This window comes from Andrographis paniculata, unplaced genomic scaffold (genome assembly GCF_009805555.1).
Source record: "Andrographis paniculata isolate CXL003 unplaced genomic scaffold, ASM980555v1 Contig60END, whole genome shotgun sequence".
Taxonomy (NCBI): Eukaryota; Viridiplantae; Streptophyta; class Magnoliopsida; order Lamiales; family Acanthaceae; genus Andrographis; species Andrographis paniculata.
The window spans coordinates 3,306,214-3,332,971 of record NW_026137596.1 but is presented as its reverse complement, the minus strand read 5'-3'; the positions used below and the strand labels follow the sequence as shown (position 1 = coordinate 3,332,971).

The 26,758-nt window shown below is 34.3% G+C and overlaps 3 protein-coding genes across 4 annotated transcripts; all 3 read left to right on the top strand.

Annotated features, from left to right (window-relative positions):
- The first annotated feature begins 11 nt into the window (after positions 1–11).
- Positions 12–10,428, top strand: LOC127259701 (myosin-6-like). The gene is made up of 38 exons (XM_051287232.1): positions 12–491; positions 1,123–1,251; positions 1,410–1,553; positions 1,626–1,771; positions 1,870–2,026; positions 2,340–2,398; positions 2,485–2,644; positions 2,739–2,888; positions 2,964–3,100; positions 3,186–3,332; positions 3,429–3,530; positions 3,880–3,937; positions 4,018–4,119; positions 4,437–4,474; positions 4,565–4,691; positions 4,783–4,953; positions 5,035–5,166; positions 5,255–5,364; positions 5,442–5,502; positions 5,662–5,839; positions 5,923–6,128; positions 6,202–6,321; positions 6,445–6,543; positions 6,632–6,844; positions 6,934–7,073; positions 7,171–7,315; positions 7,408–7,485; positions 7,579–7,749; positions 7,895–8,041; positions 8,155–8,346; positions 8,758–8,886; positions 8,966–9,036; positions 9,153–9,252; positions 9,351–9,407; positions 9,494–9,550; positions 9,639–9,719; positions 9,811–9,893; positions 10,024–10,428. The coding sequence occupies exons 1-38, from the start codon at positions 489–491 to the stop codon at positions 10,136–10,138; spliced, it is 4,515 nt and encodes a 1,504-aa protein (XP_051143189.1). The 5' UTR covers positions 12–488; the 3' UTR covers positions 10,139–10,428.
- Positions 10,429–12,412: 1,984 nt separating this feature from the next.
- LOC127259704 (probable indole-3-pyruvate monooxygenase YUCCA9) lies at positions 12,413–15,099 on the top strand. The gene is made up of 3 exons (XM_051287238.1): positions 12,413–13,195; positions 13,893–14,264; positions 14,566–15,099. The coding sequence occupies exons 1-3, from the start codon at positions 12,542–12,544 to the stop codon at positions 14,788–14,790; spliced, it is 1,251 nt and encodes a 416-aa protein (XP_051143195.1). The 5' UTR covers positions 12,413–12,541; the 3' UTR covers positions 14,791–15,099.
- Positions 15,100–18,496: 3,397 nt separating this feature from the next.
- Positions 18,497–21,147, top strand: LOC127259254 (glutaredoxin-C5, chloroplastic-like). 2 transcript variants are annotated; one of them, XM_051286451.1, is made up of 6 exons: positions 18,498–18,764; positions 18,838–19,110; positions 19,197–19,270; positions 20,341–20,415; positions 20,646–20,672; positions 20,778–21,147. In XM_051286451.1, exons 2-6 carry the CDS (start codon positions 19,016–19,018, stop codon positions 20,852–20,854), a joined length of 348 nt encoding a protein of 115 aa, XP_051142408.1. In that variant the 5' UTR covers positions 18,498–18,764; positions 18,838–19,015; the 3' UTR covers positions 20,855–21,147. The 2 variants fall into 2 exon arrangements, with proteins under 2 accessions (XP_051142407.1, XP_051142408.1); XM_051286450.1 differs by having other exon boundaries at positions 18,497–19,110.
- The last annotated feature ends 5,611 nt before the right edge of the window (positions 21,148–26,758 follow it).

Here is a 26,758-nt window from a genome sequence, read left to right as displayed (position 1 = left end):
AAAACCCCGAATTACGTGGGGACGGAAAATCGAAAGACTGCCGGTGGAAAAAGGAAACCATTAATAAAAAAAAAGGAAAATCTCCAGAATCGTTTACTTAGCAGAATCAATGAAGGGTTTAATTATGTGTTAATCTTTTCTCCTCCATTTTCCTTCCACCATTTTTCAATAAAAAACAAGCAAGCCTCCACGCCGCTCCCATTTTCTGGGCTGTTGAAGGATTTTGTGAAGGGGATTGTTATCTTAATTTTTTGATAAATAATTTTCTTGTAGGAAAAGAATTTTTTGATTGGAGTGATCTGAGATTGGGATTCTCTAGTTTCTTGAAGTGGGAGAACTATTCGTGGATTGATCTGTATTTTTCTGGGGGGTGGAAGTTGTTTGTAATTATTGGATTTGTTTTTCTTCCTCGAGGATTGATCTTTGGGTTCTGAAGGATACAGCTGAAGTTGAATTGAAGATTCTGATCTGATTGGAATTGTTGCAGAATGGTACGGAGGTGGCTTAATTTTTTGCAGATATATTTATATATTTGGTGATCTTGTTATGTTTCTTGAAATCTTTGATTGATCGGTAGTTTGTTTCTCGATTATCTCCTGCTTTTTCATGAATTTTCACTGTATCATGCTCTGTCGCCACTTTGTGTCCTTGTGGAAGCTATCACTATGGCTGCATTTATACTTTTGACATCAATTAAAGAAATTACGTTGGATTGGTTGGATACTTTGATTGCTGATCATGTGAATTCGAAAATTCGACAACTTTCCAATTGATGGTTAACTGAGGACATGCCTTTACTCCCTACATCAAATGTGTTGTGGTTGCTTTCCTGAATTCAATATGTCAGGCATTCATTTTTGTCCTATTCTTGTCCTGAATTCAATACATCCAATGTTTTGTGGTTGCTTTCGGTGTTTGAGTAGAATTTGAGAACGGTTGGTAGTCTAGTTTAATTTTCAAAGAATTGCAACCTATATTTAAGGCATAATCTATGAGTAGGCTTAATTTTTGATTGATATCTGATCAGTAGAATACTTAATTGTTTGCTTACTCTAATTTCCATGGTTAAATTGTGAAGTTTTCACATGGTGAAAATAGTTCAACTTTGTTTAACTTTTGTAGGTTGCTTCAGCCACTTTAGGAGTTGGATCTCTTGTTTGGGTGGAGGATCCTGATGCGGCCTGGTTGGATGGAGAAGTTGTCGAGGTCAATGGCGGAAATGTCAAGGTCCATTGTACATCGGGGAAGACGGTCAGTTTTCTCATAGCAACTCAGAAAATGCCTCTCTACTCTCCACTGCTTAATGCCGTGCTTTTCTGCAAACTATTTCTTTAATGGCTTACATGGCTTCATCCCTGTTGCACACTTTGTTCGATTAGTTGTTCATACTTCATATTGATTCTTGTCAGGTCGTGGTCCCAGCAGCCAATGTATACCCTAAAGATGCCGAAGCTCCGCCTTGTGGGGTTGATGATATGACGAAGCTGGCATACTTGCATGAGCCTGGAGTTCTACACAATTTGAAAACAAGATATGATATAAATGAAATATATGTATGTATGCTTCTGTTATTCCTTTGCCTCTTGGAAAATTATTTTCCTGTCTAATATCGATTGAATTTTCAGACCTATGTAGGAAATATACTGATTGCTGTGAACCCATTTCAAAGATTGCCTCATCTCTACGATAGCCATATGATGGCACAGTATAAAGGAGCAGCTTTTGGTGAGCTGAGTCCGCACCCATTTGCCGTTGCTGATGCTGCATACAGGCATGTGTCGCTTTTAGCTATTGATAAAGCTTCTAACCACGTATATGTATATATATGATTGTGTTTGTTGCGATTAATGAATCATATTGCGGATGCAGACAAATGATAAATGAAGGAATTAGTCAGTCAATTTTAGTGAGTGGTGAGAGTGGAGCGGGTAAAACAGAAAGCACTAAATTGCTTATGCAGTATCTTGCTTACATGGGGGGGCGGTCTGGAGCAGAGGGAAGAAGTGTGGAGCAGCAGGTTCTCGAGGTGATTATTGCTTTCGCTTAAGACTTTGTAATTCCATTCTACTAACAGGAAATTGGTAATGATGATTCATCAGTAGGCATCCGATCTTTTGTCCAATTGAACTTATGACTGATTTGTTAATTCTTTTGTTTTGCTGTTTGTTAAATGGCTACTTTGCCTGATATGTAAGGTTTACACATGATTCTCTAATATCATTTTCTACGTACAACTTAGCACGTGACAGACATCCTTCTCTAAGTGGGTGATACTGATACGGAGACATATTATTTAAGACATTTATATTTAATTCTTCTGACACATTTCTTCATTGCAGTCAAATCCAGTTCTCGAGGCATTTGGTAATGCGAAGACAGTGCGGAATAATAATTCAAGGTAGCATGTTTTTCCTGAATAGTTTAGCCCTGAGAGCTTTATATGTTGAGCCTGTACAACTAATTCACGGGTTATGATAATTGTAGTCGATTCGGTAAATTTGTCGAGCTTCAGTTTGATCAAAAAGGTAGGATATCCGGTGCTGCTATCAGAACGTACTTGTTAGAAAGATCTCGTGTTTGCCAAGTATCCGACCCGGAGAGAAATTACCATTGCTTCTATATGCTCTGCGCTGCACCCCCGGAGGTAATTGCATCATCTGATGATTTGTTTCGCGTAGATAGAAGTAACTTGTCTGTTTTGTATTATGATGAATTTTCTTGCTTCTTTTAATCACCAGGACATAAAAAAATACAAGTTGGGAGATCCAAGAACATTTCATTATCTAAACCAGACAAATTGCTATAAGCTTGATGGAATAGACGATGCTAAAGAGTATAAACAGACTAGGAAGGCAATGGATACTGTGGGAATCAGTGCCAAGGACCAGGTATTAACTTTATCAGTTTTAACACAAAAAACCACTACCTACTCGTACTGATTCTACTTGTTAATCGTGTCCCAGGAGGCAATATTTCGAGTTATTGCTGGAATCCTGCATCTTGGAAATATCGAATTTGTTAAGGGGAAAGAAATCGATTCATCCATGCCAAAAGATGAGAAGTCGTGGTTTCATTTAAGAACAGCAGCTGAACTTTTCATGTACTTGATTATTACATTTTCTTCTCATCTTTCAAATGGGGTAACAAAGTTTTATTTTTTCTCTAAAATCTTGATTGTTTTGTAGGTGTGATGCAAAGGCTTTGGAAGACTCCCTCTGCAAGCGTATCATCGTGACCCGTGACGAAACCATCACCAAAGAGTTGGATCCAGAGGCCGCTGCATCCAGCAGAGATGCTCTGGCCAAAATTGTATATGCAAGATTGTTTGACTGGTGAGGCATCAACTTCTCGGCTGAATAATTTTCCTTGATCCATATCAATCAGTTGATTTGATATCATGGTTGTTGGTAATTTGGTGTTGTTTTCAGGCTCGTGGACAAGATTAATAGTTCAATCGGTCAAGATCCAAATTCAAAATGCTTAATTGGAGTTCTCGATATCTATGGATTTGAGAGTTTCAAGATTAACAGGTGCTTAACTGGTATGCTGTGTTTTCATTGTTGAAATGATTTGTTATGATCAGTTGCCTTAGTGAAGCCAAAGCCAAACAGAGCAAATTTTGATTACCCATATTTTCATTACAATATATTCCTCATTTAAAAAATAAAAATAAAAATTATTGTCTTGTGGGTTTGTTTGTGTGCTGGAGATCAGTTATTTGTTACCATTACTTCATGGCATGTATTGTTAAGGACTATGATGATTAATTCAGACTTTTCAGCAATGTTCATGTACTTATTTTGACCATTTTGGTGAATGAGGTGCGGTTTTTTTTACCTCGACACATCATTCTTAGATTCAAATTATGTTTCTTCACAGTTTTGAACAATTTTGCATCAACTTGACCAACGAGAAGCTTCAGCAGCACTTCAATCAGGTAGCTCGTCAAATCCTTCCACTTTAGCAGTATTTTAAATCCTTTTGTCCGTTCTTATGATCTCCCATTTCTTATTTCAGCACGTTTTCAAAATGGAGCAAGATGAGTATACGAAAGAAGAAATCAACTGGAGCTACATTGAGTTCATTGACAACCAAGACGTTCTAGATCTAATTGAAAAGGTTGTGATTTCAAGCACTTCAATGTCCTCTTCTGTTGTTTCAGTTGTCGGAATGATTATACTTTCTTGAGAAGTGGCTGTTTATTGCATCATTTGGTATGGGGCATCCTGTTATTAGGAATGTGCTGAAATTGAAATGAGACCGTCATTACATGACATGTGTGTCAGCAAAGTTATTTATCAATTTTTTTTTTTAACCTATTTGATTTTGTGCCATCAGCTAAATTTAGTGAAGTTGTTCTACTTCTACATTGTACATTGTTTTGCTTTTCTTTTCGTGAAGCTTGGATTTCTAATATTGCTTTTGAAATTGCTCAGAAACCGGGAGGCATTATTGCACTTCTCGATGAAGCTTGGTATTAATCTCATCCTTATAAAACTAATTCTCCAATCTGATTACTTCCTTCGATTTCAATATTATCATACTGTCATATCTTGCCTTGTAGCATGTTTCCACGGTCAACTCACGAAACATTCGCCCAGAAGCTGTACCAGACGTTCAAGAACCATGAGCGCTTTCGGAAGCCAAAACTAGCCCGTTCTGATTTCACCATTTGCCATTATGCTGGTGATGTAAGTGTTGTTTGTTGTTTTCGACTAATTAATTAAAAAGATATGTGCAAACCAGTTGCTGAATTTACTTACAAAAATTAATGTCGATCAGGTAACATATCATACCGATTTGTTTCTGGACAAAAACAAGGATTATGTCATCGCGGAACACCAGGCACTTTTGTGTGCTTCCAAATGTTCATTTGTTTCGGGTCTGTTTCCGCTGTCAAACGAGGAGTCGTCCAAACAATCTAAATTTTCTTCTATTGGCACAAGGTTTAAGGTACGCCGTTACTTTAGTTCATCAATGCTATCTGGCTTACCTTTCTATTTTCTACGTTGAAGTCTGGGGTATATCTTGCAGCAACAATTGCAAGCCTTGCTAGAAACATTGAGTTCGACGGAGCCTCACTATATTCGTTGTGTGAAGCCAAATAACCTTCTTAAACCGGCTATTTTCGAGAACCATAATGTCCTGCAACAACTTCGCTGTGGGGTAATGTTCTTGTTGTTTTGTTTCTTATGCACTTTAAGACCTTCAACTGATTAGAATCTTCGATTTTTATGCTTGTTGTGCTCCTTAGGGTGTTATGGAAGCAATCAGGATAAGTTGTGCTGGATATCCTACGAAACGACCCTTCTATGAATTTGTTGACCGTTTCGGCATCCTTGCTCCCGAAGTATTAGATTCAAGGTATACTTACCATTTACTCGCCTAAGTATTTCCTAATTATGATTTCGGGCTATTCACTTTTGTTGGATTTATCGTAGTTCGGATGAGGTTACCGTTTGTAAGAATCTTTTGGAGAAAGTTGGGCTCGAAGGGTATCAGGTGATGTGCTGTTTTAAATTGGTCAACAAAATGCATATTTGTATGAATAGCTTTGAATTTGAAGTTGAGAGTAGCATATAGTAATCAAATTATTATTGAGTGTTGAAATTTTACATTTAGTTATAGTGTTTCACTGAACTCGACTAACACTTCTTCCAGATAGGCAAAACAAAAGTGTTTCTGAGGGCTGGTCAGATGGCTGAGCTTGATGCTCGTAGGAGTGAGGTGTTGGGAAGGTCGGCAATTGTCATACAGAGGAAAGTTCGTTCATATATGGCTCGAAAGAGTTTTATATTGCTGCGACGGTCGGTAATATGCATTCAATCAGTGTGCAGAGGTAATCCATTTAGTCTAATATGTTTTAATACTTCCGGAAGCCTTTCACATTTGTTTCTGAAAATGTGTTTTATCGGGTGGCAGGAGAACTTACACGACGTGTTTATGAGTCCATGCGGAGAGAAGCTGCATGTCTCCGGATTCAGACTGATTTGCGAATGTATCTTGCAAGAAAAGCGTACGTCCAGCTCAGCGCATCTGCTCTTTCAATTCAGACAGGAATGCGCGGAATGGCTGCTCGTACAGAGCTTTGCTTCAGACGGCAGACCAAAGCAGCTATTAAGATACAGGTATCATTACCTCACCAAAAAATCATGTTCGTCTCTTGAGAGTTTGACGACTGACCTTAAAAAATGACTGCAGAGTCACTGCCGCCAATTTTTGGCTCGTTCGGAATACTTGAAGCTGAAGAAGGCTGCAATCACTACACAATGCGCGTGGAGGGCTAAAGTTGCTCGTAAAGAACTGCGCAAATTGAAAATGGTCTATTCTCTCTCTCTCTCTCTCTCTCTCTCTCTCTCTCTCTCTCTCTCTCTCTCTCTCTCTTTTCGAATTCGATCAAAGCTATTCAAAACCGGGCTTTTTGTACTATCTTCATAAACACAGGCTGCAAGGGAAACCGGAGCTCTGCAAGCTGCCAAGAATAAACTTGAGAAGCAAGTTGAAGAGCTTACTTGGAGATTACAATTGGAGAAGCGTATGAGAGTAAGTATTATCTAATTAATCCACGCCACCACGACTGATAGAATGATTGTGATCCGTTTTCTTCTTGATCTTATGCATTTCAATGCAGACTGATTTAGAAGAAGCGAAAACACAAGAGACGGCGAAATTGCAAAAAGCCTTACAAGAGGTTCAGCTTGAGTTGAAAGAAACAAAAGACAAGCTGTCGAAGGAAAAGGAAGCTGCCAAGCAGGCGGCCGAGCAAGTTCCTGTAATAAAGGAGGTTCCTGTCCTCGACCAAGAATTACTGGATAGGCTCAATTCCGAAAATGAAAACCTCAAGGTAGTGTAATTTAGAATTGCGAAATTATTTAAAATCTGTTGAAATTATTGTGTAAATGCTGGTTTAATTTTGCTTCTTTATTATTACAGGGCTTGGTTAGCTCTCTTGAAACTAAAATAGCCGAGACAGAGAAGAAGTACAAGGAGACGAGCAAGCTTAGCGAGGAGAGACTGAAGCAGGCTTTGGAGGCTGAGTCGACGATCGTGAAGTTGAAAACCAACATGCACAGGTTTGTTTCATTAACATATCAATTTTCGTCAAGGTTGTTTGTTCTTGCGATTCTATACTTAGTATCGGTGTGTAATTGTGTTTCTTCATATGCATAGGCTGGAAGAAAAGATTTCTGACATGGAAAACGAGAACAAAATTCTCCGGCAGCAGACCTTAATCAATGCTGGCAAAGGAACAATAAATCCTCCAACCAAGGCTTTGGAAAATGGTCATCATGCTAGCGAAGCAATGAGAACTGAGGTACTACTGAGTGAATTGTAATAATTGTCAGATTTTGTGAATTATAATAATTGTTGGGTTTCGGATGTTGACGTTGCATTTGGTTTCTGCAGGAATCCTTCCATACACCTGTCAAAGGTTACGAAACCCCTGATAGCAAACCAAGGAGGCCCCCGACTGACCGTCCACATGTTTGTCTTTCTATGAATCGAGCCATGTTTTGTATCCTTTGTTTGAATTAACAGGGTTTACTGAATGCAAGAGATGTGAATTTTTTGTTGCAGGAAGACGTGGATGCTCTCATTGAATGTGTCAAGAAAGATGTCGGTTTCAGTCAAGGCAAGCCCGTCGCTGCTTTCATGATATACAAGTGCCTATTGCATTGGAAGTCGTTCGAAGCTGAACGAACCAGTGTGTTCGATCGTCTCATTCAGATGATTGGTTCTGCTATCGAGGTAATTTACCGGTTTTAGTACATGGCTGCTTATTGTGATATTGAGATTTGGTATTTCGAAATGGTGCTCGATATTCTTTTTTGGAATCTTTGTGTGCCGAGTAACAAACTACTGTAAAATAATTAAAAGCACGAATTGACTGCAGGATCAAGAGAGTAGTGATCATATGGCCTATTGGTTGTCGAACACCTCGACGCTTCTGTTCTTACTTCAAAAAAGTCTGAAACCTGCCGGCGCAACTCCATCACGTAAACCGCAACAGCCAACGTCCTTATTTGGGAGAATGACTATGGTATTGGAATTCTTAAACCAATCTCGCCTTCTATCTATCTATCTATATATATATATATATTTGGCGTGCCGCTCCGCGCTGCAATATGTTATGCAAGTGAAATTTGTCTTCAGGGTTTTCGTTCTCCTTCTGCCGTCACTGCTGCTGCAGCTGCCGCCGCACTTGAGACAGTGCGCCAAGTTGAAGCCAAATATCCGGCTTTGCTTTTCAAGCAGCAACTCACTGCGTATGTCGAGAAAATATATGGCATTATTCGGGACAGCTTGAAGAAGGAACTCGGAGGGTTGCTTGCTTTATGCATTCAGGTACAGTTGATATGCAAATATATATACATATATACAAGCTTGGGAAAAATTCTGGTTAAAATTGTAATATGCCTTGAATTTAGTTTGTCATTTTGCTGAGCTTATACGGGTCTCGCTGACTGGTTAGCGAGTCGGGGGGGGGGGGTTTCAAGGGGGCGGAGTGGCCCCCGGCCCTTCGATAGGCAGTATTGGGCTTTTGAATTTGTATTGGGCTGAACCCGTCTGATGCATTCTCTTAGTTTATTTAAATAGACGTTGAGATATGAAATCTGTATCTATTCTTAATAAATCTATTCTCCGTTTCTACGTATGGACGTAGTCACGTAAATCTATGTTTTTTTTACATTTTTATTTGTTATTCAATCATTAATCATAATCCGTCACAATATTTACATTTGTGTGTGTACGTAGGCTCCGAGAACCTCCAAGGGAAGCGTTCTGAGATCGGGGCGGTCATTCGGGAAAGACTCTCCGACGAATCATTGGCAGAGCATCATTGACTGCCTCAACTCCCTTCTCACCACACTTAAAGAAAATTTTGTATGCTCTGGATTTGTGCTACATTTATTATGTACATTTATAATGCTTCGGACAATGCTGACCGACGGTGCCTTTTCAGGTTCCTTCGGTTCTCATTCAGAAGATCATCACACAGACTTTTTCATATATCAACGTACAACTCTTTAACAGGTAATCGAGTTTTTCTTTTAATATATATATAAATAATTGTGGTTGATATCGATCGATGTTTCATTTTCCTTGGAGAATAACCAATTTTTTTTCCTTCTCGTGTTTATTTCATTTAGCCTCCTTCTTCGTCGCGAGTGCTGCACATTCAGCAATGGTGAATACGTCAAAGCTGGACTGGCCGAGCTCGAATTATGGTGCTGCCAAGCGAAAGAAGAGGTAATAATAACGCTTACGATGAAAATAATGATAACCTAAAAGTCGCAAAAGCTACGCGCCACTTCTCATTCCGTTCTTGGTTTTATCTCAAATTATAGTATGCTGGCTCGGCTTGGGACGAACTCAAACATATTCGACAAGCTGTTGGATTCTTGGTAAATTTTTTGATTCTACATTATGTTTAAATACCATTTTTATTGTAAAACTTTATGACCTAATCTTTCAATTCTTCCTCCTTCAGGTGATACACCAAAAGTATAGAATATCATACGACGAGATCACCAATGATTTGTGCCCTGTAAGTCACGGCTTCCTCTTTCGCCATTTGTGTTTTTCAACCTTTATCGAATGCAAACTGAAAATGTTTTAACTCGTCGTATCCTTAGATTTTGAGCGTCCAGCAGCTCTACAGAATATGCACTTTATATTGGGACGACAACTACAACACTCGAAGTGTGTCCCCTGAAGTACATCCATCCCTTTCGCCGAACTTTCTTTTTTCTCTTTTTTTCTCGATGTTATATGTTTTTGTATGTAAATCGTAATTTTAAATACCAGGTTATATCGAGCATGCGCGTGCTAATGGCCGAGGACTCAAACAACGCCGTCAGCAGCTCATTTTTGTTGGACGATAATTCCAGGTTATCTTCAATTTATTTACCTGCTTTGCTTATTTATCGATGAATAAAATTGACAATTGTATGTCTGGTGTATGTATGTATTGAATTTTACTTGTTTGGTACATAATAACATGTATATATGCAAATGCAGCATCCCATTCTCTGTCGATGACCTTTCGAGCTCAATCGAAGCCAAGGATTTCTTAGATGTCAAGCCTGCGTCCGACCTCCTCGAGAATCCGGCCTTCCAGTTTTTACATGGCTAAGGCCGACGCCTCTAAAACTAAAACCGCAACCGCGCCCCAAATGGTGTACATTTTATTAATTTTCGATTTTGATTTTGATTTCGATTATATTTAAAGTATTATCATTATTTATATATAAATATATATATATATATACGTTGGTGCTTGTTGATTTTGTATGGGCATCTGTTTTTGATCCTTGCCGTGCCAAATTGGTTGTATTCTTTCAAATTCCCAAGGGGTTGTTTTTGTTTAGTACTGTATTATATATACATAGTGAAAATTGTGAAATATTTGCCTTTCTTTTTCTTTTTTTTTTGTTGTTGTTGTTGTTGTTATGTATGATGACACGACGATGATGTTTTATTAGTGAATAAATAGAATTTAAATCCATAATTTTATGGTCGGTCTGTACTTCCAAGATTTTTAGCGCCTTTTAATATCATTTTATTAGTATTATATATATATATATCTAATGTATTTGTAGAATGCTAGTTGGCATGGAAATGGTTAATTAATTTATATATATATATATGTATATGTATGTATAATTGCATAGGGGGCGGTTGAAATCACTTAGAAGCAAAGATCCAACGCTCATAACTAAATGGTATCACACATGTAATTATTGTTGTTGTTAATAATATAAATATAAAAGATTAATTTAATCAAGTCAAAATAGGGTTTAGGGTACAAATGTAACATAAATTTAACAATAAAGTAGGCATATACACACATACATACATATTTAAGTATGGAGGGGTAAACGCGTTACCTTCAGAAATAGGCAATGCGAAATTGAAGCTCGTGAAAGGACGGACCATGGACCACCATTGAATTTGAATTTGAATTTCATTTGAATTTAATTTGAATTTGAAATTGAATTTAATAAACTCCACCTCCACCTCCGCCTGGATCTGGATATATGTGTATTTTTGGTTGGCGTAAGCGTAAGAGGCAAGAAAGGAATGTACAAATAATTTAATTAAAAAGTGGATTATTATTTTAGCATTTATTACTCTCTCCGTTCCAACAATGTGCAATATTTATTTTTGGCACGAATTTTTAGGTGGTAGTATTAAATAAGATAATTTAGAAATCAGGTGATATGATAGAGAGAGAAATATATATTTTATTTTTTTTATTTTTGATGATGTGAGGGGATAAAACGTGGAGATAGAAATTAAATATAATTAATTATTTTCATATTTTAAAAATATTACATAGTGTATGGACATACCAAAAAAAATATTACAGTATATTTGGAACGGTGGGAGAGTACTATATATATCATCCAAAAGTGGCGCCGCCTGCAAAACACTTGGATTTTACAGCCTGGCCTGGCCTGGCCTGGAGAAAGAGAGTTACACTTGCTTCGTCATCCATACCATAATCATTCCACATGCACATGCAAACTCGTTTCCCATCAAACCACATTTCACACTTAATTTCAAGAATTTTTATGCAAATAATTGTGCTCATGTATATTTCTAAAAAAAAAAAAAAACATACAAATTGAATGCCCATATTGAATCTTTCTAAATAAAAGTATGAATTATCTATTTATTTTTTATATCGATATTCTATAATATATATATATATAATATGCTCTATATAAATATATATGATGTTTTGATGCTCAATATGGTATATATTATGTTTTATATTATGTTGTAAGTTTTTCTAATAGAATCAATTTAAGAATTTAGAAATTAGTGACTAAGAATTCACAAAATATTGATCAAAAGTTTAAAAAGCACACATTTTTAAATATAATACATATTATCTAAATTTCGATCAATATTCTATTGAATGATGTTTTTTGAAAACTTAAACGATATCGCCTGAAAAAATCAATACACTATTAATTTGAACCATGAAAACAAAGAATATACACACATAACTAATTTAATACGATCAAGAACCTCCTTTATCGTCATGCATATCATCATTATCATATAAACCTTCACAGAAAGTGCAAAAGTTTAATGCGATCAAGAATCTCCTTTATCGGCACTTCCTTTACAACTTCATCAATCAAAAACAACAAATTTAATATTATTTTGCCCGTCATGATCAAATGCATTGCTATAAATACAGTATTATATACTCATACTTCCGACCCGACCCGACTCTTTCACAGATCCCACCTCATCAACGGCCTCGATTTATTCTTGGCCCAAACACCCAAAACCATCACATGATCATTTCTCGAATGATGAGCAAATTCTTGAATGTCACGACCAAATTCTTCTATTTAAACCCCCAAAACTTCACCAATCCAATCACAATTAATTCATTCTTCTTCCTACTCAAATTAATTCCAAAAACCCTCAATTTTGTTCTTCCATTTTTCCAAATTCTAACACAATAATTAAGTTAAATACTTCATTTTTAAGTACTTTACTACATTATATATACACAATGTTCGATTTTCCGATCCCTGACATGTCATCTTCCCGGCGGTGCGTCTGGGTAAACGGCCCCGTCATCGTCGGCGCCGGCCCGTCCGGCCTGGCGGTGGCCGCCGGCCTGAGAAGCTCCGCCGTGCCGTTCGTCGTCCTCGAACGCGCCGCCTGCATCGCCTCCCTCTGGCAGAACCGCACCTACGACCGACTCAAGCTCCACCTGCCCAAGCAATTCTGTCAGCTCCCGGGACTCCCGTTCCCGGACCACTACCCGGAGTACCCATCCCGGAAGCAATTCATCTCGTACCTGGACTCCTACTCCCGGCACTTCGACATCCACCCGCACTTCAACGAGCGCGTGGACTCCGCCAAGTACGACGACGGTTGCCGCCTGTGGCGCGTCCGTACCGTCGGCGGCGACGGCGGCGAGGTGGAGTACATCTGCCAGTGGCTGGTGGTGGCCACCGGCGAGAACGCCGAGCGGGTGGTCCCGGAGATCCCAGGACTGGCGGAATTCGGCGGGGAAGTGATCCACGCTTGTGAGTATAAGTGCGGGGAGCGTTTTAAGGGGAAGAAGGTTCTCGTCGTCGGCTGTGGTAATTCCGGGATGGAAGTTTCTCTCGACCTCTGCAACTATGGCGCCAATCCTTCCATGGTCGCCCGGAGCTCGGTAATATATATAATTAATTCATTTTTATTTTATTTATTTAATTTCAATTATTAATTTATTCCTTATACTCCTTCCGTTATGTGTGCATGCTCATTTGAGCAGTAACAAATTTTATGGAAAAGAAAATAGAAATTTTTATCTTTTAAATAAAAAAAATAGAAAAAATGGTATTTTCTTCCAAACATTTTGTAATATTTTTTTTTTTCAAACTCATTGCAATATTTTAAAATTTATAAATAATTAATTATATTCATATATATATATTCATTTCACTTTATCCTCTCGTATTATTCAAATAAAAAATAATTAAATATGCATTTTTCTCTCCAATCACATCACATACTCTTCAAATTATCCCATACTATCCACCTAAATTATCGTACAAAACTCAAATATTGCACAGTATTTAAGATAGAGAACGTATTATTTTTACTAAAAGATAAAAATAATAATAAATTTAAATGACAAAGAAAAAAAAACTGAATGACATAAGAAGTAATTATTAGTATCGCATCATTTTTCCTCTCTATGCTCATTTTATCGTTTTAGTTTTAGTTTGTCTATAAAATTATATATATATTCTTACAAAAAATATATAAAAATAATAGTAGTGTTAAAATACTATGTCTCATATATTTATACATTAAGATAATAATTTAGAAATGTGTGTAATTAATTATAATTTTGTTATGAATAGGTTCATGTATTGCCAAGGGAGATATGGGGAAGATCGACGTTCGAGTTAGCCATGTTGATGCTAAAATGGCTACCTCTATGGCTTGTGGACAAGATTTTGCTGGTTTTGGCTTGGATCATTCTAGGAAATATCGAAAAGCACGGCTTAAAAAGGCCGGCGATTGGCCCCTTGGAACTAAAGAACACGCGAGGAAAGACCCCCGTGTTGGACATCGGAGCCCTCCAAAAGATTAAGTCCAAAGAAATTCGAGTAGTGCCGGCGATCACAAAGTTCCTTTGTGGTACGGTCGAGTTTGTTGATGGCCAAAAGCTTGATATCGATGCTGTTGTTTTGGCCACCGGATACCGTAGCAACGTGCCATACTGGTTGCAGGTGAGAATAATAATTATTAACATTAAAATCAAATAGGCACAGATCTCTTGCTAATTTGATCAAGATCAACATATGTTGTATTATAATACACCATATGTTATGTTATAACATCTCATAGGATACTTTATAACTTAACAAATGATGTAGTATGTATAAATGTATGTTATTTATATTTATATAATATATGTTGATCCGGTTAAATCAGTATGTAATTTATGTCTGAATCAAATATTACTCAACCAAGCCATTTAGTTTAATTTAGTTTGATTTATTTGATCATGCTCATTTTTATTTTATATAGGAAAATGAATTTTTTGCAAAGAATGGGTTCCCGAAAGCCGAATTCCCAAATGCGTGGAAAGGGCAAGACGGGCTATACACGGTCGGGTTCACAAAGAGAGGGCTGGCCGGGGCATCGGTGGATGCCGTGAACGTATCACGAGATATTAGCAATGCATGGAAGGATGACTTGAAGCAAAAAAAGCAAAGAGTATCTCCTCTAAGAAGATCCATTTCTACTTTTTAGAATTATATATATATAGTTAGAAGATCCATTTCGAATTTTTAGCCAAATGGTCTTCCTTTTTTTCTTTTTTTTTTTTTTAAAAAAAATATATATAGAGAGAGAGAGAGGATATCTACACTTGCAAAATTATTTGTAAAATGCAAGTGAGAAGAAGAACATCCGCGAAGCCCCAACTGTTTTTTGAAGATTGGGTGCTTTGTTTACTATGCGGATTAAGATATCTAATTCCTTTTTTTTTTCTTTTTTTTTTTTATGTTTGTTTTACGAAATAATAAAGTTGTAAAATTAGTTATGATCCTATTTTGTCGAATGTCCAATGAAAGATGCCATTTTATGTTTTTAAAATTACTACTCAATTTATATATATATATATATATATAGTGATCACACGAATATAGTGCCTCCCCTTGAATTTGCTGATGATTTGCACATGTTCATTTTCCGGTTACTTCATTAATTACTTTAAAATTTTCATGCAATAAATTAAGGTAGCGTAATTAATAGTTTGATTGCAGCAAAAAGAGTGTGCGATCATGAAATTACTCCACATTACGTGGAAATTGCTTCAGCATGACAAAATATTTATCTTAAATAAATGAACCAATTCCACTATTCACCTTTACGGTCATGAACCAATATTTATCACAAGCGATGACGGATGGTGTGACGTTGGTTTTGTCATCGCGAGGTCATAGGTTCAAACTCCCGACGCCTAAGGTCACTTGCCATACATGATTTGCCTCTATCGAATTTAGTTTTCAGGGGTTTATCTAGTGCAAACATTTGGATTTGACCACACTTTGGGACTGATTTTGATATTTACAAAATAGAAAAATACATATATATTTTTTTTTCATATATATAATTTTCAGTACTAAATTTTTTTGTTGTCTTGGGAATTTAAATTGAAATTATTTATTATACTAATTGTTCCATAATTATCACAAATATGACTATATTTTGTTTTAAATATAAGTTTTTACTCTGTGACAAATAGGTACATATTATGTTATCTACTTTGTACAATTTACAATAAAGATATACTCCTTCCGTCCCAAAAGGTTACCATTTTTCATTTTCGTCCGTCTCAAAACAAAGTTACTATTTTCTAATTTAGTAATTGTACTACCTACTTAACATAATAAATACCCTTTCAACTTACAATATATTACATGTCATTACTTTTATATTACACCATACTAATAGGGGTATTTTTGTCTTTTTTTTTTACTACAATCCAATATAATACTAATATTAAAAAATCTACGTATAAAAAACAAACGTCACACTTCCAACGGGACCGAGAGAGTATTATTTTTTTATAAAATATTATATTAAAATAATATTTAAATAAAACTTTTATCTCAAATCAATTTTAAACCATAAGAAAATAAATTTTGTTAAATATGCAAGAGTGTTTGTTAAAATGTTGAAGTACATGTAAATTTTAATTTAATTTAAAATAATTGAAAATCATGTCCAAACAGCAAACATAAGGGATCGGATCACGTGAATCTGAGTGCACGCGAATTTAAATTGAAATTATTTAATATGCTAATTGTTCCATAATTATAACAAATATGACTATATTTCGTCTGCAATATACTTTTTTACTTCGTAACAAATAGACACATATTATGCTATCTACTTTGTACATTTTACAATAAATATATATTATTTTTTTAATAAAATATTATATTAAAATAATATTTAAATAAAAATTTATCTCAAATCAATTTTATACCATAACAAAATAAATTTTGTAAAACATGCGAGAGTGTTTGTTAAAATATTGGTGTAAATGTAAATTTTATTTGAATTAAAAATAATTTAAAACTATGTCCAAACAGCAAACACAGGGGATCGGATCACGTGAATCTGGGTAACAGTGAATTTAAATTGAAATTATTTATTATGTTATTTATTCCATAATTATCACAAACTATATTTCGTCTTCAACATATGTTTCTACTGCGTAACAAATAGACATATGTTATTTACTTTGTACAATTTAAAGTAAATATATTTTATTTTTATTATAAAATATTATATTAAAATAATATTTAAATAAAATTTTATCTCAAATCAATTTAAAACCCTAACAAAATAAATTTTGTGAAACATGCGAGAGTGTTTGTTAAAATGTTCAAGTACATGTAAATTTTAATTTAATTTATAATAATTTAAAACCATGTCGAAACGGCAACATATGAGATCGGATCAAGTGAATTGGGTGCACGTTAATTTAAATTGAAATTATTTATTATGTTAATTGTTCAATAATTATCACAAATATGACTATATTTCGTCTTCAATATACGTATCTACTCCGTAACAAATAGACACACATTATGTTATCTACTTTGTACAATTTACAATAAATATATATTACTTTTTTATAAAATATTATATTAAAATAATATTTAAATAAAAATTTATCTCAAATCAATTTTAAATCATAACAAAAGAAATTTTTTGAAACATGCTAGAGTGTTTGTAAAAATATTGAAATAAATGTAAATTTTAATTTAATTTAAAATAATTTAAAGTCATGTCCAGAGGACAAAAACAGAGGATCGAATCACTTGAATCTGGGTGCACGTGAATTTAAATTGAAATTATTTATTATGCTAATTGTTCCATAATTATAAAAAATATGACTATATTTCGTCTTGAATATACTTTCTACTCCGTAACAAATAGACACATATTATGTTATCTACTTTGTACAATTTACAATAAATATATATTATTTTTTCTATAAAATATTATATAAAATAATATTTAAATAAAACTTTATCTCAAATCAATTTTAAACCATAACAAACTAAATTTTGTGAAATATGCAAGAGTGTTTGTTAAAATGTTGAAGTGAATATAAATTTTAATTTAATTTAAAATAGTTTAAAACCATGTCCGGCAAACACAAAGGATTGCATTACGGGTGTGTTTGTTTGGGGGTTTGGATTTTGGATTGGGATTTGAATAGTAAAAATTTTGAATTTGAATAGTTGTATGATGTGATATAAATAGAGTTTGATGTGATGTTTTGAATGTAAAATTGATTTTTAGTATAATATAAAAAATGAAAAATAGGTGTTTGATTTGATGTTTTTGGGGGGGAAAAAATTGGATGAATAGTGAAAATCCTCCAAAATCCTTCAAACAAACACACCCTACGTGAATCTGGGTGCACGTTAATTTTAATTGGAATTATTTATTATATTAATTATTATATAATTATCACAAATATAATTATATTTGGTATTTAATATACGTTTCTACTAGGTAACAAATAAACACATATTATCTTATCTACTTTGTACAATTTACAATAAATATTTATTATTTTTTTTATAAAATAATATTTAAATAAAAATTTATCTCAAATAAATTTTAAAACATAAAAAAATAAATTTTGGGAAACATGGTAGAGTGTTTGTTAAATTGTTAAAAATAAATGTAAATTTTAATGTAATTTAAACTAATTTAAAATCATATCCAAAGGACAAAAATAAGAGATAGGATCACGTGAATCTAAGTGAATGTGAATGTGAATTTAAATTAAAATTATTTATTATGTTATTTATTTGATACAATTTACAATAAATATGTATTATTTTTTTATAAAATATTATATTAAAATAATATTTAAATAAAAATTTGCAATTTAGCTTGAGAATTGATCGTCGTATTCCGAATTCGATCGATCTCCGTGAGTTGCGGAGCGAATTAAGCAGTAATTTTTTGTTGGTGATTGAGAACGGACACCGTTGAAATCCGACGCACAGTTACTGCTTCCCAGATGTGGAATGCGCTGAGATTCGCCTTTTAGGCCTACATAGTCGGATTTTTGTATGTTTCTGGGTGGGTGACATCTGGCCGGTTAAGAAAATTGCTGGAAATCGCTGAAAAGCGAGACTGCCAAGTTCGAATCCCGAAAGTTCCCCAACCTCCCGATTGGCGGATCAAAAGTAAAAACCATAAAACCTAGTTTAAGCTTGATTTCTCGATAATGGCGTTATTTGTTGGCTCATCGATTTGCAGACTGCGCTCGGATCCCCCTTCTGTCTACGCTAATTTTATTCGCCCTAGGGATGGAATCGGAATCGGAATTGGAACTGGATTTAAGTTTGGAATCCCCTCATTTTCTCAATCCCTAAATGTTAATTCAGGGAGATTCAATGCATCCTGCAGAACGCCGTTGAGGAATTCGTGTCGGGCCATGTGCTCCGGCTCCTTCGGGTCACGATTGGAGGAGAGCGTGAAGAGGACTGTTGGTGAAAATCCAGTTGTGGTTTATTCAAAAACTTGGTGTTCGTAAGTGTTCATTTTCAGATGAAATGTTCTTCTGTTGTCCATCTAAGTTCCGATTTATGTTTTGTTGTTCGTTGTGTGGCTTGAAGGTACTCTTTGGAGGTGAAGTCTCTGTTCAACAGGCTTGGCGTGGAGCCACTTGTTATTGAATTGGACCAATTGGGTAAGAGCCCTTTAGAGATTTCATGCAAAAGTTTTAATTTGTTGCTATGCTCAGTTAACTGATTTCTGCAATTATGCAATCATGGAACTGCTCTTGTGATTCTTTTGACATTGTACGAATTGTTATAGTAGGGATTATAAATCTTCGATGTGCTTAGAAAGTGACTATTTGCTTGTTAATGTAAAAAATGTTCAAGTTTTCTTGTCTTTGAAGATTTGTTCTATAAGGTTAGAGGGAGTTTGTATTGATCTGTTTTCACATTCAACCATTTCTTTTTTGGGTTTATTGATTTATTCTTCGGCAGCAACACGACATTATGTATCTGTGCTTGATTTCCTCTTGTTTCTGATAGCATAAGTTGCTACCTTTTGGTAAACTGTTGCAAATTGTAGTTCAGAAACTTAAGGGCACATACAGATTATCAGCATTCTTGTTTGTGGTGAAAATCATGGGCTCACTTAGGTGTTTTTGAACCACTTTAAGTGAAAGTGAACTGAAAACATCTGCCAAGTTACCTCTACTTCTTGGAAATTGAAAAGGGAAAAAAAAAAAAAAAAAAAGGAGAAGGAAAAACTTTTGTACAGCCATCATCTAACCACTTAATTTTTCAATCTTTATTTTGTTAATTGAGATGAGTGTTAACAACAAATCCAAAAGTTTACAGCAATTGATAAGCAGATGCTGCTAGTGCCAAGAAGAGTTCACGACTCTCATCTCACCATACCTCCGTGTTAAAAGTTAATCGCTATTCTGCCCATGTAGAAGTTTTACTTTGCAGGCACATAATGGAGTAACTATGAATTAGTCTACAAGTTGGTAATTGCCATGGACAATGAATAACTAGACAAGAAATAATTATATTGACGATGGGGCTTAACCTACCTATGAATTAATTGAGTCGTCTGTTGTGTTGACAATCATGAAGTTTTCAGATTTCACAAAGTGCAATTCAAGATTCTCAATTGAATTAGTTATGGCTTTCTTCTTTACCGCATAAGTTTCTTATAATGTGAAGCGCCCTCGGCTGCACTAGCAAACATTTTGTAAGGAAACTTTGTCTTCTCTTTTAGGTCCTCAAGGACCGCAGCTGCAGAAAACTTTGGAAAGGCTTACCGGACAGCATACAGTTCCTAATGTGTTTGTAGGTAAGAAGATTAGGGCCAAGCACTGCTTTTACCCCAAATGTGATATAAATGCTTATCAAATGTAGTTGAGTCTACTGAAATTTTTGAAATTAAAGACTTGGAAAACCTTCCTTTCCTTTCATACGAGGATACTATCAAACATATTCTCCCGAATGTAGTCTGCTCAAATGTCTTGTGATTATCTTAACCTTTCCAGTTGTTAACGACACAATGTTTGCATTCTCTGACAGGAGGCAAGCATATCGGGGGTTGTACAGGTAACTCTCACAATATGATTATTGTATTCTCCGGTCATCTCAGCATTTTTCAAAGTAGTTTTTGGAACATGAAATATAAACAATAGAATTATGATGGGTGTGCAGATACTGTAAGGCTACACAGGAAAGGTGAACTCAAGCCTTTGCTAACGGAAGCCTGCGCAAAGAAGTCCGAGAGTTAGCTAGCCGGCGACAAGTTGGGGTCCCATCTAATTAACGCTTGTGCTGGTTGCCCTGCCCGAGTAGGTAAATTGGCTACGGATTGAAGTATAAGGATAAGGATGAATTATGTCGCCCATTTGGCTTCTTGAGAATCTTGACTCGGCATGTGAAGTTCTATTCCTGTTCCTGTTCCCACCCTTCGTATGCACCCCATTTTGCATAGACAGGAGTTTCTTGTAAATTATTTGTTTAGGGGAATAATTTTTTGACAAGAACATCTCAAATAAAATAAAAAAACAAACTTATGACCTTACGTGTACCTGCCACATATGGTTAAGCTCGTGTGATTTGTTTTGTTGGACCTACTTTGCAGGTATTAGGTTCAGCCGAGGTTTACTCCATGTATTTTCGGGTAGTGATAGCAGGTTCTAACGTTATTAAAAAAAAAAAAATTTAAATTAACATGTAAACCAAGCTTCTTTTAGACAATAATGTGGAATCTTTGGTACTTATTCTAATTTTTTTAAAAAAATTATTACATTAAATATATATTTTTTAATAAAATATTAGTATTACACAGTAATATTTTACTATGTTTTAATTTTTAACGGAAAAAATAAAAATTAGTCCCAATTGAATAAAAAATTATTAATTTTTTTTTGGTCCGATATAAAAAATTGTCAATTTAAGTCCTATTAGAAACAATTTTAAGCACTTTCGGTCCCATTACTTCAAATTCAACAGAAAGAATGAACGGAACAAAAAGGGGTGACATGGACTAGCGGAGCACCAGACGTGGCAGCTGACTGTACAACACAATCGTGTTCTATTTTATTACTCCGGATGCCGGAGGATGTTTCGAAGGCATGTTTGATGGCGGCGGTTCGGGCGGAGTCCAGCCATTGGAGGAATTTCGGCATTAGGACGGTACAGACTGCGACGCGCTTCCGTACGGGGATGGCGGTGCAAAGCATGGTGTTCTTTTTGGTGATGACGAATTCGAGCTTGTTGTAGATCATGTCGAATTTGGTGAGGTTCATACCGAAGGCACTGCGGAAGTCGGCGTCGGAGAAATTGGAGATATTGATTTGCTCCCACTAGGCATTCGATTGGGACTACAAAGGCCCGGGGCGCGGGAGGTTGCTGAGTCGTCGGAGACGGCGAGTGCCATCGGAGTCGGAGTGAGAGCACTTCGATTTGGGAGAAATGCTGTAATCAATTAAATTAGGATAACCGGTGGTGAAATCGTGGTAACTACTCTCTCCGAAGTCAGTGCAGATCCGATTGCTGTAAAATTCCGTCGAAATTGAAGGTGGTGGAGGAGGAGAATTGGAGTCAACGGTGGTCTTTATCTCGGTGGATTGTCGAAGGCGACCAGCTTGCTCATCAATTCCTGAACGATGATTCTTCTTCTTCTTCGAGGAGCGCAGTCCTCGGGTGCTTTGGTAGCGACGGGGACGCCATGTCCGACGACCGACGGAGTGAAGTCTTGGAGGAAGGAGAAGAAGACCGGGCATTCTTCGGAGAAGGGCAAGGCGAGATTTCCATGGAAGTGCAGCAACGGCGGAGGGCGGCGGTGGGAGGAAGCCGGAATGAAGAGGAGGGTGAATTAGTGGGTCAAGTCAGCATCTACGTGTGCTACGTTGCATCACATCAACATTTTTCGTTGAATTTTCAATGGATTGGACCTAAAGTGATTAAAATTGATTTTAATAGTACTAAAATTGACAATTTTTTTTTTTTTTTTTTAATATTGAAATCAAAATTAATAATTTGTAATTGAATTGGGACTAATTTTGATTTTTTTTCCCAATTTTTAAAAATTTTAGAACCCTCAAAGTTTTACTTTTTATTTTTTATTTTATGTCTAGATGAATTTATTAATGTGATATTTAAAAAAATAATATTATCATTCTTCACTTTTTTTTAAAGCTGTTATCAAAAAATGTTTTTAATTTTTCAAGTAAAAGTTTATTATATTATTATTTTTTTATTATAAAAAAAAAGTACATGTCCGATTAAATGAGAAATAATAAATTGTATCAAAGCATTCAAAATTTTATAAATGAGAATAAATGCATCTCCAATTCAGCACCATCATTCAAAATTTCATAAATGAGCCCATCTCCAACGGACGCCAATGCCAAAATTGCTTTTTTTTTTAAAAAAAAAAATAAATAAATAAAAAATAAAATAAAATTATTTTATATTTTTCTACTTTTTTTTAAAAAAATACTCCTCTATTGTTATTGTATCTATTTTTTTATTTTAGTCCGTCTTATAACAAAGTATCCATTTTCTTTTTTTAGTAACTATACTATCTACCTAACATTACAAATACCCTTATAACTTACAATATATTACACAAATATCATTACCTTTATATCATACATACTAATAAGGTTAGTTTAGTCATTTCTACTTTATTCATGTTATATTCCACTATAATACTAATATTGTTAAAACTACGTGCAAAAAGCAAATTGATATTTATTTATGGGACGGATGGAATATTTTAAATTATAAATATAAAAAATTGTTTAAAATAATAGAAAGAATTGAATATTCGAAGAATATTAGTGAAAAATAGACTTACTATGGAATTGGAATAAAAATATTGTAGCAATTCCATATTTAAAGTTAAAATCGTATAAATGAAATGTATTGATTGAAGATGGCCTAATAGTAATATTTGAAAGTTGGTGTACGCGTGCATCATATGGCAGCTTAACTGTCCGCAAAGTACAAAGACTAATTTGCACTTTACAACCGATTTATTTAATTTAAAATATTGGATGTGTTTACTATAAATTTTCAACTAATATTATTATAAATATAATATATATGCATACCTTCATTATATTTTAAGTATAAATATGGAGTAATAATTTTCATTTGTAATTTAATCAACTATGAGTAAACACAGCAGAGTAAACAGGTCCGACAGCGGAAAGACAAGTGCAGAAATTTCTTTGACATTGTAACCGCAATAAATTCTCTTGCGGATGGAGCTTAGCTTGAAGCCTCCCAATTGATCGCGTGTGTCAATTAGCGAAAACATTGGCTAGGTTATGCTTGGATGTTTTGATTTGGCTTGTGAAATTGTACTTTTGTCTTGTCTCCCTGTTGGTGGTTGATTTTGTTTTTCCTCCGGTGCAGCGCCATATTTTTAAGTAGTTGAGGTGTTTACTGTACTCTGTTATACATAAATTTCGTCCGATCGCTCTCATTTGAAGGTAATTGAGGAAACATGGGGAATCTGATGGAAATCTTTTTATATACTTACTTCATCGAGTTGAATACGCTTCTTTTCGGCTCTTAGTTTAATATTTTTTCGTTAGCTGCTTCAAATGCTTGTTTGATTATGATTCTTTAGCACAATTCGCGGTTGTATAGATCTTTAAGCTAGTACTTGGAATCTCTATTTGCCATTGCTTCAGTAAATCACATCATAACTAGTGGTGCTCTAGCTGAATAGTGGACTTCCTTAAACCTGTAGAGACCTGATTACACTTATGTTCTTATTCTCTGTGCATATAGAACTATTGAACTGCTCAGCCTGCTCGTAATTTTTGAGAGTGTATGATGGATTGAACAGTTCTTTGAAATTGAGTGTCCTTTCTTCAATCTGACTTATTAATAATGATTTGTTATTGTTCATTTCTTGTGATGTATGGCTTAACTGTTACATTTTTCAACTTGAGAAGCAGTCTTTTTGACCGTGAGTGATACATATTTTTATCATGAAAAGTTGGAGATCAATCATGTTAGCCAGCTGTAAAGTTAAGCTAATCCTATTGAGCTGTTGATGATGACATACCCTACTAAAAAAAGAGAAATGATTAGACAACTTTAATACATATATGATGTATATAATCATTAAATGTCTGTTTCACTAGAAGTAAAGTTCTTGAACAAGTATAGTTGTTAGATTGATCGATCCTCATGGTTCTAACAACACTTACATGATGAAAAGTATTATGTAGATTATTGTTGACTTCTAAAAGAGAATACGAGCAACAAATCACTCTTCAGAAGAATATTGTAATGAATGGTTGCAAGTTACACTGTTGATGTATTTGAACCTAATTTCAAGAATAGCCTGATAGTTGTAACTCGTAAGCGACATGTTACCTGATTTGTGATCAGGGCTTGAAGTCTGAAGCATGTTTGGGTATCCTGTACTTAGGAAGAATAATGCGTGTTTGTTTGTGGGTTTGAATTTTTGAATAGTAAAAAGTTGAATTTGAATAATTGTTTGATGTGATATAAATAGATGTTGATTTGATGTTTTTAAAAGAAAAAATAAATCTGAATAGTAAAAATCTTGGTAAAACTCAAAAAAAAGAGCCGTGTTGTTCATCATAAGGCAATTTCGATGAGCTAAATGCTATAGTATAAAACTAGGAGTTTTGCATGATTCACACTGTATGCAGTTTATTTGAATGGAGTTAGAGACAGTGTAAATCAGGCCCGATGGGAAGTCCAACTCCTACACAACCAGACCATCCCTTAAAAGACTGCTAATGATCCTTTTTTGTTTTTTTAGTCATACTTAATCCAATGCTTAGAGTGTGTTTGTTTGGTGGTTTGGATTTTGAGTTGAGATTTGAATAATAAAAATTTTGAATTTGAATAGTTGTATGATGTGATATAAATATGTGTTATTTTATACTACAAATTTATTTTATATTCAAAATATCATATCAATAAATGGGTGGGTTGGCCAACTATTCAAATTAACGTCTTACTATTTAAAAATTTAAACTAAAAAACTAAAACCCACAAACAAACACACCCTTAATCATCTAAACCCACTCCATAAATGAGTGGGTTGGCCAAAAATAAAAGGGTTGGGGCTTCAACCCAACCTCATTTTCTCCCCATTTACGAGGATATCTACAATGTTACTCTAGCGTATTTCATGTATTTTTGTTATTTTGGGGTGTTTTGTGTAATTTTATTTTTTTTTAAAATGATATATAATTTTATTTTTTGGAAAGTGACATATAATTTTCTATTTTTCATCACTTTCAAAAAAGTAATCACTTTCAAAAAAAATAAAATTATATATTATAATTTATTTTTTTTTAAAAGTGATGTATAATTTTATAAATAAAATATAAATTATATATTTTTTTAATAATAATGTAAAAACAAATTAAAATTAGGACGTAATTTATAAATATATAAAGTTATATAAAATAATATAAAAAAATATATATAATAAACAAAAATTAATATATATTAAAGTAAAATTACTATACACTAAAAAAAAAAATCATTTTTGTAACAAAAATTTTTTATCTCTAAATCTACTTTTTTCGTTACTAATGACATTAGAGACGGAATTAGGAATGGAATTACGTTAGCTACGTGAAGATTAGGGACGGAATTCCGTTAGAAATATATTATTTTTTTGTAGTGATAAACCATCAGCAAACTGCTGCAAAAATGCAAAAATAAATAATGGGTTGGAGAAGATTTAGTATTTACCTTCCTTTGTCAATCAAATTTGTACCATAAATAACATATTTTGTTCCACTTCAATATATAGTAGTATTAATTTATTACAGGGCATGTGATGTATGTTTTTATAAAGTAAAATTAAAAAAGGAATGTGCGCTAATTTAGTATAAGTTTACAAATAATATTTATCATCCCTTTTGTTTTTATCCTTCTTCAGCCCACGTATATTGTGTACTTTGTGGGGTAAATTGTAATACATAGTATTATTATAATTATGAATGATAAAATAATTTAATGTTTATTTAATATTATAACAATCATAATAAATAAATAATTAAAGTGTATAAAAATAATATTACTATTTCTTAATCACTTAAAGTAAACATACCTTTATAGTACAATTTCAATTGTATAAATTAAAACACAATTTTTGTTAATTTCTTCGCGGATGCTCA